The sequence below is a fragment of the Lactuca saligna genome, chromosome 5 (assembly GCF_052625555.1).
Source record: "Lactuca saligna cultivar CGN05327 chromosome 5, ASM5262555v1, whole genome shotgun sequence".
Taxonomy (NCBI): domain Eukaryota; kingdom Viridiplantae; phylum Streptophyta; class Magnoliopsida; order Asterales; family Asteraceae; genus Lactuca; species Lactuca saligna.
This window is the reverse complement of record NC_136421.1, coordinates 185,484,047-185,501,024: the sequence shown is the minus strand read 5'-3', so window position 1 is coordinate 185,501,024 and position 16,978 is coordinate 185,484,047. Positions and strand designations below refer to the sequence as shown.

The following is a 16,978-nucleotide window of genomic DNA, read 5'->3' as shown; positions in this document are numbered from 1 at the left end:
CGGTTTCAAGAAGAGCCGGACATGCGTTAATCGGTGAGCCTCCTAGAAAGCGGGAAAATCTCCGAAGGAAATTCAAGAGGCGACAGTTAAGGAGCTAGGAACGCGTCGACAAGTTAATTGTGCAGTGTGCTTACATTTCCTAAGTCTTTGGAGGATGTTTCCCCCTCAGTAGTGGAATAGACTTTTTGATTCTTATCGGACTAAGATTTTCGGTAACCTTGGGAGTAATTGTGGAAGTTTTCTTGGACTAGTTTTGGTATTAGTAGAATTGGATCAGTCTCGATCCAATATGGGCTTTGTGGCGAGTGAATGTGGAGTTAGGTGAAACGACCCAAAAACACGACCCAAAAATTTTCGTTTTTCCATATAATCAAAACCATAATATAAGTATCATAACATAAAACATACGCGATGTATCCCCAAAACATAATAAAATATTGTGCGGAAAACTGTATCATACTACATCAATCCAAAACATCAAGAGACATCCCCAGGATAAAGGCTATGTTGTGGTGTGTGCGATGCTGTCACCCTGAGCTCTTCCCTTTGCTTGCGGAAGTACCTGAAACCAAACTGAAACTGTAAGCACGAAGCTTAGTGAGCTCCCCCAAACTAACACATACCATACAATAACATATAAACACATATTGGGCCTTGCCCACTGCATCGGGCCGAAGCCCGGAAACTGCATCGGACCGAAGTCCGGAACTGATTGGGACCTTGTCCCCTGCATCGGACCGAAGTCCGGAACTAACTGCATCGGACCGAAGTCCGGAACTGACTGGGACCTTGTCCCCTGCATCGGACCGAAGTCCGGAACTAACTGCATCGGACCGAAGTCCGGAACTAACTGACTGAACATGGCATAGCATAACACATCAACTAGCATAACACATATACGACATGCTACATCGGGCCGTGGCCCGGAACACATAGTACTTAACACATGAAACATAGCATACAAATCCTGTTCGAGCCACGAAGGCATCGAACATACTAACTACTGCATCGGACCTAAATCCGGAAACTACTGCTAACTAAACGGGCCGGCATTGTGGCCTTAGACCCGTTCCTACTGGAAGGAAACTCACCTCGTAAGCTGGCTGCTGAGTGTGTGGCTCGGAAAGCTAACGGCGGCTGCTCCTGAATCTCCTCGGCTACAAGTCCATAAACACACTCAATCAAATACTAAACACTGCGCTTGGGGTAAAATGACTCTTTTACCCTCGGTCAAAGTCAATTATCTTTTGGGCTGACTCGCCGAGTTGGGCCACCCAACTCGCCGAGTCCCACTCTCACTTTCACTCTTACTCACTGCTACTCGTCGAGTCTGGCATCGACTCGACGAGTACCCTCTTGATCCAAGAACTCAGACAATCTTCATCCGACTCGCCGAGCCGGATGAACAAACTCGACGAGTTGTTCTTGATCTTTAAGAAGATTGCCTTGGACCCACCGAGTTGATGAACAACTCGACGAGTCCCTCCATCACTGAGTTTACCCTCAACTCGCTGAGTCCACTCCCTAACTCACCTCGTCCACTCGACACTGATAAAACTGAAGAACTCGGGACTCGCGACCCAACTCGTCGAGTCGTTCTTCCGACTCGCCGAGTTGCCGCCATGCAACTGATTTTTACTTGATTTTGTTTGAATCCAACACATACAATTGATAGATCTGGGTCCAATAAGCTGATTTACCACGTAAAGTTTCCAACTTTACGTGTACAACCTCATGAATAAGGGAAATAAGGCTAAAAGATGCACAAAATGGGTAGATCTATGGTTATCATGCAATATAACTCCAAAAAGACAGTAGATCTGGGCTCTACAACACCCCAACATTCAGATCCATAGCTATTTCGACTTAATAAGGCGTTCATGCAAGTGCAAGGCTTGGAACAAGCATCGACTAGCTCTTAGGAGAGCTCTAATGGAAGTTTAAAGCATATAACAAGATGGAACTCCGAAAATACCTCAATTAACTCTGATTTGGCCTTGGATCTTTGCACTACAACCCTTCTCCTTGCTTCTTCCTTCTTCTCCTTCTTCACACCTTCACAAAATGGCACCAAACACATATAAGCTCTTCAAGGGAGGTTTAGGGTTCTAACACTGCGTTCTCAGGGTGAGGGAGGCGAGGATGGGGGCTATAAGGTGGTATAAATAGTGGGCAACCCGGGGATTTTAGGGTTTCACCCAGACAGATGGACTCGCCGAGTCAGGGATATGGACTCGCCGAGTCCCCGGCTCACGCGTGCCCTCAGGCGCGACCCTACTCGGCGAGTCAGGCTAGAACTCGCCGAGTCCCTCTTGAAAAACTCACTATAATTACCAATAAATCAACATACCGGGAACGGGTCGTTACAATTATCCCCCACTTGTCTCAGACTTCGTCCTCGAAGTCTGCTACGGCTGGATCTGCAAATAACTCCGGGTAGTGCGCTCTCATTTCCTCTTCAGCCTCCCACGTCCATTCAGACCCCTTCCGGTGCTGCCACTGCACATTTACTAGCTGAATTACCTTGTTCCTCAAGGTCTTGGTCTTCCGTTCCAGAATCGCGACTGGCTTCTCGATATAATTTAGGCCGCTATCAACCTGAATGTCCTCTAAGGGAACGACTGTTGTCTCATCCACCAAACACTTCCTCAACTGCGGCACGTGGAAGGTGTTGTGTATCTGACTAAGCTCCTCAGGGAGATCTAACCGATAAGCAACCCGACCCACCCGGGCCAAAACCCTGAAAGGACCAATAAATCTGGGGCCCAATTTGCCCCTCTTCCAGAACCTGATGACACCTTTCCAAGGTGAGACTTTCAGAAGAACCATATCTCCCACCTGGAACTCCAAGTCCGAACGCCTCCTGTCGGCGTAGCTCTTCTGCCGACTCTGCGCAGTCTGCAGCCTACTACGGACCTGCTGGATCAATTCCGTCATCTTGAGCACCACTTCGGTGCTCCCTATAACTCGCTGACCGACCTCGCCCCAACAAATCGGGGTCCTGCACTTCCTGCCATATAACATCTCAAAAGGGGGTCGATCAATACTCGCATGATAACTGTTGTTATACGAGAATTCCGCTAACGGAAGATACGTATCCCAACTGCCCCCAAAATCTAGAACACATGCCCTAAGCATGTCCTCAAGAGTCTGAATCGTCCTCTCGCTCTGCCCGTCAGTCTGAGGATGAAAAGCGGTGCTGAAATGGAGACGAGTACCCATCTCGTCGTGAATCGCTTCCAAAATCTGGACGTGAAACGAACATCTCGGTCCGACACCACCGATACCGGCACTCCATGACGTGCCACAATCTCTCGCACATAGATATCGGCTAACTTTTCCGCCGATATACTCTCCTGAATCGGAATAAAATGGGCACTCTTCGTCAACCGATCCACTACTACCCATATCGAGTCCACCCCGCGTGCGGTCCTGGGGAGTTTGGTGACAAAATCCATGGTGATATCCTCCCATTTCCACACGGGAATGTCTAACGGCTGCATCTTGCCGTGAGGTCTCTGGTGCTCCGCCTTGACCTTCCGGCAGGTCAAACATCTCTCCACATGCCAAGCGACATCTCGCTTCATGCAGGGCCACCAATAATCAGGTCGAAGATCTCGATACATCTTCGTCGCTCCTGGGTGGATAGAAAATCGAGACTTATGAGTCTCGTCCATCAATACTTGCCGTACCCCACCCCAGTACGGTACCCACACCCTACCATGAAGCGTCAACAAACCCCGACTGTCGTAATCAAACGAAGCTACTCGGCCCACTATCCTCTCGCACTTCTGCCTCTCCTCCTTGAGGCCCTCCATCTGAGCCTCCTTGATCCGCTCCAACAACGGAGTGATCACTGTCATCCTCATACACAGATCTCTGATAGGGGCCGTCGACACCTTGCGGCTCAGGGCGTCGGCCACCACATTGGCCTTCCCTGGATGATAAAGGATCTCACAGTCATAGTCCTTCAGCACGTCTAACCATCTCCTCTGTCTCATGTTCAAACTCGGCTGATCCATAAGATATCGCAAACTCTTGTGATCCGTGTAAATAGTACAGCGGACCCCATAAAGGTAATGTCTCCAAATCTTGAGGGCAAACACAACTGCCCCCAGCTCCAAATCGTGGGTAGGATAATTAGCCTCGTGAGGCTTCAACTGTCTCGAGGCATAAGCTACTACATGGCCTCGCTGCATCAATACTGCTCCCATACCTGTGATCGATGCATCACAATAGACTACGAAATCCTCTACTCCTTCTGGCAAGGTAAGGATCGGAGCCTCGCACAATCTCTGCCTGAGAGTCTCGAACGCCGCCTGCTGCTCAGGCCCCCAACGAAAAACCACCGACTTCTTGGTTAGCCGGGTGAGCGGCACTGCTATCTTGGAGAAGTCCTGAATAAATCTCCGATAATACCCTGCCAGCCCCAGGAAGCTCCGAATCTCAGATGGAGACCTCGGGACCTCCCACTGCATCACGGCCTCAATCTTGGCCGGATCTACCAAAATACCCTTCTGGTTGATGAGATGACCAAGAAACTGCACCTCGCGCAACCAGAACTCACACTTGGAGAACTTTGCGAAAAGTCTCTCCCTCCTCATAGTCTCCAACACCTCCCGCAGGTGCTCCTCGTGCTGCCCCTGTGTCTTGGAATACACCAAGATGTCATCTATAAACACTATCACCGACCGATCCAGCATCGGTCTGCACACGCGGTTCATGAGATCCATGAACGCGGCTGGGGCATTGGTGAGCCCAAATGGCATCACCACGAACTCATAATGACCATACCGGGTCCTGAAAGCAGTCTTCTATACATCCTCATCTCTAACCCTCATCTGATGATAACCGGAGCATAGATCGATCTTGGAGAACCAAGACGCTCCCTGAAGCTGATCAAACAAGTCATCTATCCTCGGAAGTGGGTAACGGTTCTTCACCGTTACTTTGTTCAACTCCCGATAATCAATGCACATACGATGCGACCCATCCTTCTTCCTCACAAATAAGATCGGCGCTCCCCAAGGCGAACTGCTCGGCCGAATGAAACCCTTGTCTAACAGCTCCTGAAGCTGTGTAGACAACTCCTGCATCTCAGGGGGAGCAAGTCGATACGGTGCTTTGGCTATCGGAGCCGCACCAGGAACTAGGTCGATCCTGAACTCAACCTGCTTCTCTGGAGGTATCCCCGGCAAATCCTCGGGAAACACATCCGGGTAGTCACGAACAATAGGAACATCATCAATCGTCGTCTTGCCCTTCTCCCGGGCATCCAAGACGTAAGCTACAAAACCGGCGCAACCCTGCTGAACATAGCGCCTCGCCCTTGCGGCGGAACAAAAGATCGGTCCTCGCTGGGGCCTCTCGCCCTGAATCACTATCTCTCCCCCACTGGGAGTGCGAACGCTCACTAGCTGAAGCTCACAATCAATCACCGCCCCATTGGGGCTCAGCCAATCCATGCCCACAATAACTTTATTCCCACGCAGGGGAATAGGAACCAGGTCCACTGAAAACTGCTCATTAAATATCTGAAGGGAACACCCTCTATGTACTCTGCCGACCCTCACGGTCCTATCATCTGCTATCTCAACCTCTAATGGACAATCCAGCTCCCCTGGAGCTCTGCTAAATCTCTTGCTAAGCGCAAGCGATACAAATGATCGGGTAGCCCCCGAATCGAACAATACCAAAGCAGGGATGCCGTTCACCGAGAACGACCCTAAATAAAACATATCATCAAGTAATATTCAAACGATATTATAACAATTAAGAGATGGAGGAAAGATACATACCCGTCACCACATCAGGAGTCGCTCGCGCCTCCTCTGCTGTCATCTGAAATGCCCTGCTCTTCGCCACTGGCGCATCAGATCGGCCCTGCCGGCCATCCGTAATCCTCAAGGTGGCAGGGGCAGGTGCAACCACCTTCCCTGCTGCAGCTAAACTGGGACACTGGGACCTTTTATGTCCCCTCTGATTGCACTGAAAGCAAATCAGATCTGATGTTGTAACCGTAGTAGCAGGGGCCGTACAATCTTAACTCAAATGCCCAGTCCGACCGCACTTGTAGCAGCCGGAACTCCCTGCCTTGCACGCCCCCTCGTGCAATCTCCCACACTTGCCACACCGACCGTGGCTCTGCTGACCCCTAGACCTGTGATCTGAAACCTTGGGCTTTTTGCCCACACTGCCTGAACCCGAAAACGCCTCTGGTTTCCTCTTCTTCTCCATCTCGAGATCAATCTCCCTCTCTCTAGCTCTGGCAATCATGTCGTCCAGCGTTTTACAACTGGACCGGCTCACAAACATGCGAATGTCACTCCGCAGCATCTCATGATAACGGGCCTTCTTCATCTCCTCATCGGCTGCATACTGAGGAACAAGAAGGGCCCTCTCCCTGAACTTGGCGGTGATCTCCGCCACTGTCTCTGTAGTCTGGGTAAGGTCCTGAAACTCCCTAGCTAACTGCTGCACCTCAATGACTGGTGCAAACTCCGCCCTGAACCTGGTAGAGAAATCAGCCCAGGTCATGGCATCCAATGCCGCATCATCCCCGATGGCATGTCCGACCTCCTCCCACCAATCCCGTGCCCTGTCCTTCAGAAGACAGGACGCCAATCTGACCTTGTCCCCCTCGGGACACCTGCTAGTGCGGAAAGCGTTGGCCACATCCGCCAACCATCTGGTACTCGCTATGGGGTCCCGCGCCCCATGATAGTCTGGAGCCCCGCATGCCCTGAACTCCCTGAACGTAAGTGTGCGCGACCCCATCACGGCCGCCATCTCAGCACGGAAAGTACTCGATCTCTCATCCATCAGCTCTAAAATACCCTCCTTGATCGAACCGAAGATCACAGGAGTCTGCTCCAGTATGATGCGGGTAACCTCAGAAGAAAGGAACTCTCTAGTCTGCTCATCCATCTGCCCGACCTCCGGGCCTGATCCCGATCCTGATCCCCCTCCGGCATCTGAGCTGCCGACTGCTGGTCTCGGACGCAAAACTACCATTCTGAAACATATCATAACCACATCAGAACACTGAAATATCTCAAGGGATCATGATACTACTACTAGCTTCCTGGTCTTGTCTTGGCCTTCCTTGATTCGAGTACGGATCCTCTGCTTTCAGTAGTATGGGCCCCTACTACCTTCCACATCTATCCGTACTTTCCTCAAGAACTGCCTTGACTCCACCAAGTCACTTCTACCGCTGCTATTCTCTGCTACTCTCATCCTAGGCTTGCCCTAGAGAAACCTCAAGCTCAACACGACTGGTCCTCAGCTACTGTAGGTCTCCTCATAATGCCAGCTAGCCACCACCTAAACACCATCACATGTGATGAGGATCAGATAATCCTTCAAGTAAAAGATCCGTCCCTACAACGGCTGGACTCAAACAGGAGCTGCGCAATAGGGCCAGTTCCAGCACTCTGGGATTATTCAAACCTGATTACATGTGGTGTGACGTGTTCACCTAATGGCTAACTCCCAATACTCAGAACCCCACCAAGCACGAAGCAAGCAACATTCGGACAAGGGAAATAGACTCAGGCAAAGCTATTCTTATAACAAGAAACTGCACTAGCATAGGATGCTAAGATCATACTATCAGGCATAACCTAAACAGGCTATCCTACTGCTGTCTACTCAATTCTAGCATGCAATACTCATAAAGCTGTAACACATAAGCAGGCACATAAGGCATTCTCCTAGATCCTTAGCCCTATACTAACATGCTGTTCTACTGAAACTGAAACTGAACAAATAACTTGTATGGGTAACTTGGGAGTACTTACTTGAGCTCGGCTGACCGCATGCACACACCTCTATCTTGTTAAAAACAATTCTTTCTTTCCAAGTGCTTTCAAAATTCTTTTTGTAAAACATTTTTATTTTACTAAAATCTTTTATTTCCCTTAGTTTGAGTTCAGATACACCCGGAAGTGTATCCGAATCCCTCAAACCAGGGCTCTGATACCAACTTGAAACGACCCAAAAACACGACCCAAAAATTTTCGTTTTTCCATATAATCAAAACCATAATATAAGTATCATAACATAAAACATACGCGATGTATCCCCAAAACATAATAAAATATTGTGCGGAAAACTGTATCATACTACATCAATCCAAAACATCAAGAGACATCCCCAGGATAAAGGCTATGCTGTGGTGTGTGCGATGCTGTCACCCCGAGCTCTTCCCTTTGCTTGCGGAAGTACCTGAAACCAAACTGAAACTGTAAGCACGAAGCTTAGTGAGCTCCCCCAAACTACCACATACCATACAATAACATATAAACACATATTGGGCCTTGCCCACTGCATCAGGCCGAAGCCCGGAAACTGCATCGGACCGAAGTCCGGAACTGACTGCATCGGACCGAAGTCCGGAACTGACTGGGACCTTGTCCCCTGCATCGGACCGAAGTCCGGAACTAACTGCATCGGACCGAAGTCCGGAACTGACTGGGACCTTGTCCCCTGCATCGGACCGAAGTCCGGAACTAACTGCATCGGACCGAAGTCCGGAACTGACTGACTGAACATGGCATAGCATAACACATCAACTAGCATAACACATATACGACATGCTACATCGGGCCGTGGCCCGGAACACATAGTACTTAACACATGAAACATAGCATACAAATCCTGTTCGAGCCACGAAGGCATCGAACATACTAACTACTGCATCGGACCTAAATCCGGAAACTACTGCTAACTGAACGGGCCGGCACTGTGGCCTTAGACCCGTTCCTACTGGAAGGAAACTCACCTCGTAAGCTGGCTGCTGAGTGTGTGGCTCGGAAAGCTAACGGCGGCTGCTCCTGAATCTCCTCGGCTACAAGTCCATAAACACACTCAATCAAATACTAAACACTGCGCTTGGGGTAAAATGACTCTTTTACCCTCGGTCAAAGTCAATTATCTTTTGGGCTGACTCGCCGAGTTGCCCCACCCAACTCGCCGAGTCCCACTCTCACTTTCACTCTTACTCACTGCTACTCGTCGAGTCTGGCATCGACTCGACGAGTACCCTCTTGATCCAAGAACTCAGACAATCTTCATCCGACTCGCCGAGCCGGATGAACAAACTCGACGAGTTGTTCTTGATCTTTAAGAAGATTGCCTTGGACTCGCCGAGTTGATGAACAACTCGCCGAGTCCCTCCATCACTGAGTTTACCCTCAACTCGCTGAGTCCACTCCCTAACTCACCTCGTCCACTCGACACTGATAAAACTGAAGAACTCGGGACTCACGACCCAACTCGTCGAGTCGTTCTTCCGACTCGCCGAGTTGCCGCCATGCAACTGATTTTTACTTGATTTTGTGTAGAGTTGTAACATCCCGTTTTAAGTAGAGTAATTAAATAATAAATCCCGTTTTAAGTGGGGGAGAGTTGTAACATCCCATTTTAAGTAGAGTAATTAAATAATAAATCAGGAACCCCGGGAAGTAATTATTATTATTATTTTATATTATTTGAGCCCAAAATGTAATAATAATTAGTGGGGTGTTGGTTCTAGGAAGCCAAATGAAAAGAATTGAATCTCCATGGATTAAAGTATAACTTTGGGGACTTAATTTGTAAGGATTTATGGAAGTAGGGACTAAAGAGTAAGTTTTTGACCTAAGATGAGAAGATTTTTTAGAGGAGGGGCTGATTGGTAACAATTTGGACTTGATTTGTAAAGGTTTCAGAAGGCAAGGTTAGAAGTGTAAAATATGGATTTAGTTTGAAAGAAATAAGGAAGAGAAGGGGTAAACTTGTCATTATGGGGCAAGGTTTCATAAATCGGGTATATAACCCAAAGCATCACCGGTAAACCGTAGCCCTAACCATTCTAACTTCAGTCGCCACCCTCCTACTTCTCCCTTCCTCCATTCTCCAGCCGTCGCATCCATGGCTGCTATGTCTGGCAGCCGCATCCAAGCCAACCGACGGTGCAACCACGACTGCGACGAGTAGCCTTCCGTGACGTTGGTTCCGTGGGTCGCTGGACCAAATAACACCGCTGTCGTCTCTATTGAAGCCGGAAGATCGTCTGTCGGGTGCTGCCACCGTTCCACCGGCGATAACGACCACCAGAATCCCCCACGTTTGTTGTCGGTCGAGTTCAAGCATTTCCGCCACCGTCGCCTCCTTGTCGTGCTTTTCTTTCCCTTCTCCATCTCTGTTCCGGCGTTGCGCCGCTGTTGTGGCTCCGTCCACTTTCTTCTTCGTGACAGTTAGGACACATCAACTGTCGCTGCTGTCGGACTCCTTGTGCTACCATTGCCGCCAGGTGGGTGGCTTGGGTTATTTCACAACAATAGTCGTGCAAATGTGTTTGTGTGCATGTTTTCTGTAGGTCGGAAATTGTATGGGAACCACCATGGCCACCAGCCATGGTAGCTGTAGCCATTTACCACCACCTACCGCCACGGTGCGGCTGTGTGTGTACTTAGTATGTGTTATTAGTGGTGGTATGTGTGTTGAGAGGGTATTATTGTAATTTGTAACAAAAATATGAATAATGAAAGAAAAGTCTAAACCACCACCGTAGGGTGGTGGTTGCCGCCACCAGCCGCCGTGCCGGGTGGCGGTGTGCTTGATTGCGTTTGGACCTCGTTTGGGGGATGTTTGGACAATATGGAATCAATGAAACCCTAATGGGCCTAAAGAAGCCCTAGTGGGCCTAATGGAACCCTAATGGGCCAATAAGGCCTAATGTGACCTAGAAGCCCAACCAATGGACTAATGGGTTAGTATTGGGTTGGAAAACCCTAATTAGGGTTTGGAAGACTCTAAGGGCATAAACCCTAATTGTGGGAATCATTTAGGGCACACACGAGAATTAATTATTAAACCTAAATAATAATTAATAATCATTGGCAAAATTAACCTAAAAGCCACATGGGACTTAATGGATTAAGTCCTTAGTAGATTAAGTCCTTAATGGGTTAAGTAGGAACACTTAATCCTAATCATTATTTCAAGTGAAAAACCCTAATTTTAAGATTATGGGCTTTGACTTACTGGGACCCACATTTGGGCCAATGTAATGGACTTATGTATTAAGCCCAATCACATCATAAGAATTATTTAGTAAAGTGAGGGACTTAATGCATTAAGTCCTTAATGGGTTAAGTGAGAAACACTTAACCCTAATTATCATTTTATGTGAAACCCTAATTTCACATGGGCCTTGAATTGGGCCTTCCTAGTGGGCCTTGGTAATTGGACTATTAATGGACTTCCAAGAATAAGCAAATTGACTAAATAATTATATGGGTTTTAGGATAAGGCCCATGTGAGAGTCTTCGGCCCAATTTGGAAAATTGGGCCATAGATGGGCCATAAATGGGCCTTTATGATCATGTGATATTGGGCCATGGGAATTGGATTGAGATAATTGGATGGGCCTTAAGGAAAGACCATGTAGAGGTTTAGGCCCAATTTGGAAAGTTGGGCCATATGTTGGGCTTCGGCTCATCATTTGGCTATTGAGCTTTTATAGTGTGAGTTGAACCTTGGGCTTGTAACCCAATTATTAATTCGGTATTGTTTGATGTTGACAGTGCGGGAATCTATCAACTAGCAGCTGGAGTTGTATCCGCGGGACTTCAACAGTGTCAGGTGAGTTATCCTCACTATACTAAGGGGTCTAAGTCACCAAGGCCGGCCCATTGGATGTATTATCCTAGCAGTGTTAGATGTTGATCATGAGTTAGTATTGCATGCTAGTGATGTATGCCAGTTGATATGCTAGTTTGGTAGGTCTGTAGGACTACCTGTGATATTGTCTGATTTCCTGTATGTGTATTTATCTATTACGTGTCGACATGTTATGTGGGATGGGTTGAGGTTGTACTGCTCCGTGTAGTAGCCAACAAACCGTAAAGTATTCCAGATATGAGCTGAGGGCCCAATAGGCATTCCAGACTCATACTGAGGACTCGTGAGCATTCCAGATACGAGCTGAGGGCTGGTAGGCATTCCAGACTCGTACTGAGGGCCCAGGGGGTAATCCCTCTTGTAAAGTTGTGGACCCATTGCATGTTGTTCAGTTGTTGTGATATGTTATTTGTTCATGTGTTATTGGACTATATGTGTATCGGTATTTTGGGGGTAACTCACTAAGCCTTCGAGCTTACATTTATTGATTATTGTTTCAGGTGTAGCAGATGATTGCAGGAAGGCAAAGGCATGATCGTACAACTCCTCATTTTCATGGGTTTTATGATTTGATTCTGGGGATACTCTGATGTTTAAACAATTTTGAAACCAAACTATAATAACTTAACGGTTCTTAAATGTATTAAAAAGTTTTAAATTAGCTTGAATTTTATGGGTGTTACAAAGGTGGTGTTAATCTTGTTCATACATGAAATTTTATGTGTTGATCCATGATATTCACACACACAAAATCGATAAAACCTCCGTTGTTGGATCTGAAAATCCTAAATCATAGGTTTGGAAGACAAGACCATCACACATAAGAAATCGACACCACCTCCATATGTTACCTCGAGGTGGATTTGTAAATAGTGGTGGTCGAAAAACACCAGAAGAATGTGGAGAGATAAGGAAACAACGAATTGGTAACCCTGATGTTGCAGTTACTGGAGAATGATACTTTGAAAACCGTTAAAGTAAACCTAATGTCGCCTTTATCTTCATCGGTAGCCCTAGGCTCTGAAACCCTAGCTACACTAAGAGATGAGGTGCTCGTGTTTTTAGATCTTTGAGAGAAGGAGAGAAACAAGGTTTTTTATCTGGGTTTTTTGGTTTGTTACGAGAAGGGTGACGATCTGATGAGAAGGGAGGGCGGGACCGATGGTAGGATTTTTTCAACATATTTTCTTTCTCCTTCAATGACACTAAATTCCTCTCTTTCCTTATTCGGCTTGGCTAGTGGTGATCATTGCTTTGCCTCTCTCCTTCTCCGGTGAGCTGTTACCTTCATCGGAGCTAGAGGTATGGTGATGACAATGTTATAGATCTAGCCTGCAAATTTAAGGTTCAAGTGTTCTTGATTAGAGGGAGAGAGAGAGAGGAGGGTGGAGTAGGGGTGATTCATTTTGTATTTAATTATTGAAATGTAAAAGAAATAGAAAAAGAAAATGATAAGCACAAATTAGTTCGTTCAACTAATTTCAAATCCATTACGAACCAAAACCCCAATAAAAAAACATCTATTTTAGACCGGTAGTACTGGTCCAAAACTTTTTGGACCAAATGACAATTTTTGGCCAACGATAATGACCGATTTTGCAATTTTATCAATTAATAAAAATCAAGATTTTAAAAAGTTCGACATGGCACATCATGACTTTAAGGTTTGTACTTGACACCACACTTTGACAAAATGTTGCCTTAATATATATATATATATATATATATATATATATATATATATATATATATATATATATATATATATATATATATATATATATGAAAATGAATAATAATAGAAAATATGTATAAAATTATTTATTATATACAAAATCGCCATCTTAATTCACGTCTTACAAACGATTTGACTCACCACGACTCGTAAAAGCTTGAGGCTTGAGATTGTTGTCAAATAATGCCTAACTTTATTTAGAACATTGATAAAAATTAAAGGGATAATATGAGTAAATAGTAACCAAATTTTATAAATTTCAACAAAGTACCTCAAGTTTTTTTACAAAATGTCTAACAACCAAGTTTAACTTTTGCTTCACTATTGTGTTTTTTTTTCCTATTGTTATAAATCTTTATTTATGTAGCCGTGATGAGTAGATATGATGTGGCATGTTTTAGTGAAATAATTTCATTAAATTAACCAAGTTTCAAGTATGTTCTAATGTTATGAAGTGTTGCAACATTACAAAGACAGTATCATTAAATAACCAAGTTTTTTTTTCTGCATAAAAAATAACTAAGTTTAATGATTGTCGTATTGTAAACTATATTGACTATTTCAAACAACCGAATTGATTTTATTAGCAAAACTTGGTCACTATTTAGTAATAATGCCCCAAAAGTAAATGTAAACTTCTGGTGAAAACTCTAAACTTATATTAATTCAAGGTCTTTGATATCAAATCTGGTACCTCAACGACAAGTGATTTATCTTCCAAGTAATATTAGGATCAATATTTAGGCACATATAACAACAATGTTCAAAAATCCAAAAATTTAAACATGTAGTCGGATAATTTGCTTACATCTATGGTTATTGCTAGATTCTTATTATGTATCGTGAATTTTGTTGCACATTATACATAAGATATGTAAATCTTCCTAAATGTCAAAAATAACCATGCTTTATTTTCATGTAAATAAGGTTCCAATCCAATAACTAGCTCCATATTTGAATCCCAAATCAGATTCTCTGTTAAGTCGTTTCTTTTGGCATTAAGTCAAAAGGAAGCACTCATAATAACCTAAGCGATTAAGAAGCTGTTTCCTTTTGACTTAACAAGCTTAATATGTTAAGCACTTAATTTTGACTTATTAATTTATATCTTATAAATTCGATTATTATTTGTCAAAAGTAATATATTTAATTATAAAAAATGATCTGTGATTCATAACAGATCTCAAATAAACATTCACCATCATTTCTATAAAGAAGGGTAAAGTGATCATTTTCTTTTTTCAGACAAACAAACTAGTCCCAAAATTGTTCCAGAAATGAAGAAAAATAAGAAATTTTAGGGAAATTGCAATCACGTTCACTTCAAATGAAAAAGAGCAGGAATAATCCTATTCCTACGTGGAACCAATACTCATATCATATGATCCTTTGAAACGAATCTAAGCAAACTATCAAGCGTAGTTATTTGATCACTATACAAATGCAAATCCAGTATCATAATTGATAATTCATCGCAATCAGAAACCAAATTCAACCAAAGTATATCTAAGATACAAGAAATTAAAGTGAAGAAGCATACTGTCAATTAGGTGATTTGAAGGTAGAAGTCTGTGGAAGTGAAATCGGACCTCTCCTTGATTCATTATCATCCAAAAGCCTTTGAACCCTCTTCTTAGCACAATACTGCCTATCAAAATGCTTCACCTACAATACAAAATCATCAAAAACATAGATCATGACTTCTATTTAACTTTCCTGATCAAATTAAGCCGTTTGATTGCATAATGAAGAACGTAGATATTGTTAAAAGGGGGTTTTTTGGTTGAATTACCCAGGTGCGACGACAGACGTTGTCATAATCTTGTCTGGTTTTCTTGCATTCGACAGGATAGAGGAGACCTACGGAGGCGATTTCTGTGGGTTTCTTGTTCGATTCTTTCTCTAGGCATGCGTAGAATGCATCGCGAGCCTAGTAATTAGGGAAAAATTTCACGAATTTTTCAGATATTAAAACGCAATCACTTGATATGTGACGGATAGTTACCTTGTAGCAAGCTTGTCTAGCGTCAGAGAGGACGTCCGTATGGATTTTGTCTGGGTATTTCGAGGCGTATGCTTCCATCGCCATTTTCGTAGAAATTGCTTGTTTCTTGCTCTGTAATCTGTATGATGAATTGATGATCATTTGGTGGGCTTTTTGCCGCTGATCACAGATTCACAGCAAAATGGTTTCAAATGGGCTTCCAATTTGGGCATAAAAATTACGATTCATGCCCATCTTCAAAAGAAAGCACATTCATATTGCATCAAAGATTCAAGACATAATCAACATCAAAGTCATCAATTCGCTTTGGGCTTTTGACAAATAGATCTTTGTGTAATAAGACCATCCACAGCATCTTTCAAAACATTTGCAAAGTCAGATACTTTAAGCTTATGATGATATTTATGTGTATAATAATGTATTAACTAGGTATATAAAATTATATTTATATTAATTCTATGAATATTATATTATAACTTTATGTTAATATCGAGCGTTAAACATAAGCAATTAATACAAAATATTTTTTGTTATTATTTTTTTTTTAAATAACAAATCTAATCTACTCTTAAACCACTCATTAATTTCACATATGTCAATTGCGAGACTTAAACTCTTAACCTTAATGACGGAAGGTAACACCGGATACCGCTGGATTATACTACGGTAATATTTTTTGTTAATGAAATAGCAAATTAATACATAAATATTTAAATTCTAAGATATTAAATGATTATAAATACATTTGAAATAGTTGATGATGTGTAAGTGGGACCATTTTGTTAGGAATATCGGTATATTGTATTGATATAAAGGTTTATTGCAAAGTTGACTCGCCATATATGAAAGATTAGTTAGCATTATACCGGTGTGAATGATTAGATTTATAAATAAGATATCATTTATAAGGTTACAGTAACAAATAATATTTAGCATGTGTTAAATATGACCAACAAAATTGATTCGAGTTTCCAAAATATTCTATTTATCAGATTACTTTTGGATTATATTCGATCACCTTTTCTTTTTTGTTATATTATCAAAAGTTATGTGTTGTTGTACATTCCTTCGTAACAAGCATCCAAATCAAAATGATTTTAACAAGTAAACAGATTTGTCGTAGGTAACTACGAAACTATCTTAAGATTGAAATTGTAGAAGGTGGATGATGAATCATGATGTATGTATGCATGTTAGCATTATTGATTTAATATATGAATATTTGTATGTTATGCAGAATATAATAATATAGTTAAACTATTAATAAATCTATGTAACCTTATCTCTGTTAATAAAATAATTTTATCTTTGTTATTAACTTTGAATTAATAATTGTTACACTAATTTGTTATTTTTAATATATGATAACATAGATACATATTAAAACCATATCATTTCAATAAATGTTATTCGTAAGTTATACATGAAAATAAAAATAAATTTAATTTTTGATCTTGAGTTATTTCTACTATTAATGGCTAATTACTTTAGTTAGATGTCTTTTATTATCATATCATTTCAATAAAATATATATGGAGGTTGCATGTGAAATTGATATTTCACGTAGG

The 16,978-nt window shown here is 43.2% G+C and overlaps 1 protein-coding gene across 5 annotated transcripts; it reads right to left on the bottom strand.

The window, feature by feature from the left end:
* Positions 1-365: 365 nt before the first annotated feature.
* On the bottom strand, positions 366-15,662 carry LOC144997885 (Cytochrome c oxidase, subunit Vib family protein). Of its 5 annotated transcripts, none has more exons than XM_078957746.1 (4): positions 15,411-15,662; positions 15,198-15,335; positions 14,946-15,070; positions 544-562 (listed from the first exon to the last, which is right to left on the bottom strand). In XM_078957746.1, the coding sequence occupies exons 1-3, from the start codon at positions 15,549-15,551 to the stop codon at positions 14,948-14,950; spliced, it is 402 nt and encodes a 133-aa protein (XP_078813872.1). In that variant the 5' UTR covers positions 15,552-15,662; the 3' UTR covers positions 544-562; positions 14,946-14,947. The 5 variants fall into 5 exon arrangements, 4 of the variants coding, with proteins under 4 accessions (XP_078813872.1, XP_078813870.1, XP_078813871.1 ...); XM_078957744.1 differs by lacking the exon at positions 544-562 and adding an exon at positions 8,088-8,229; XM_078957745.1 differs by lacking the exon at positions 544-562 and adding an exon at positions 12,984-13,002.
* Between the last annotated feature and the right edge of the window lie 1,316 nt (positions 15,663-16,978).

What these genes read in the sequence shown, in the direction of transcription:
- LOC144997885 (XM_078957746.1), bottom strand. Translation starts at nt 15,551, where the DNA reads ATGATCATCAATTCATCATACAGATTACAGAGCAAGAAACAAGCAATT. An exon ending in CTAGACAAGCTTGCTACAAG is followed by an intron (nt 15,336 to 15,410) that starts GTAACTATCCGT and finishes CCTAATTACTAG; the next exon opens with GCTCGCGATGCATTCTACGC. An exon ending in ACGTCTGTCGTCGCACCTGG is followed by an intron (nt 15,071 to 15,197) that starts GTAATTCAACCA and finishes TTTGTATTGTAG; the next exon opens with GTGAAGCATTTTGATAGGCA.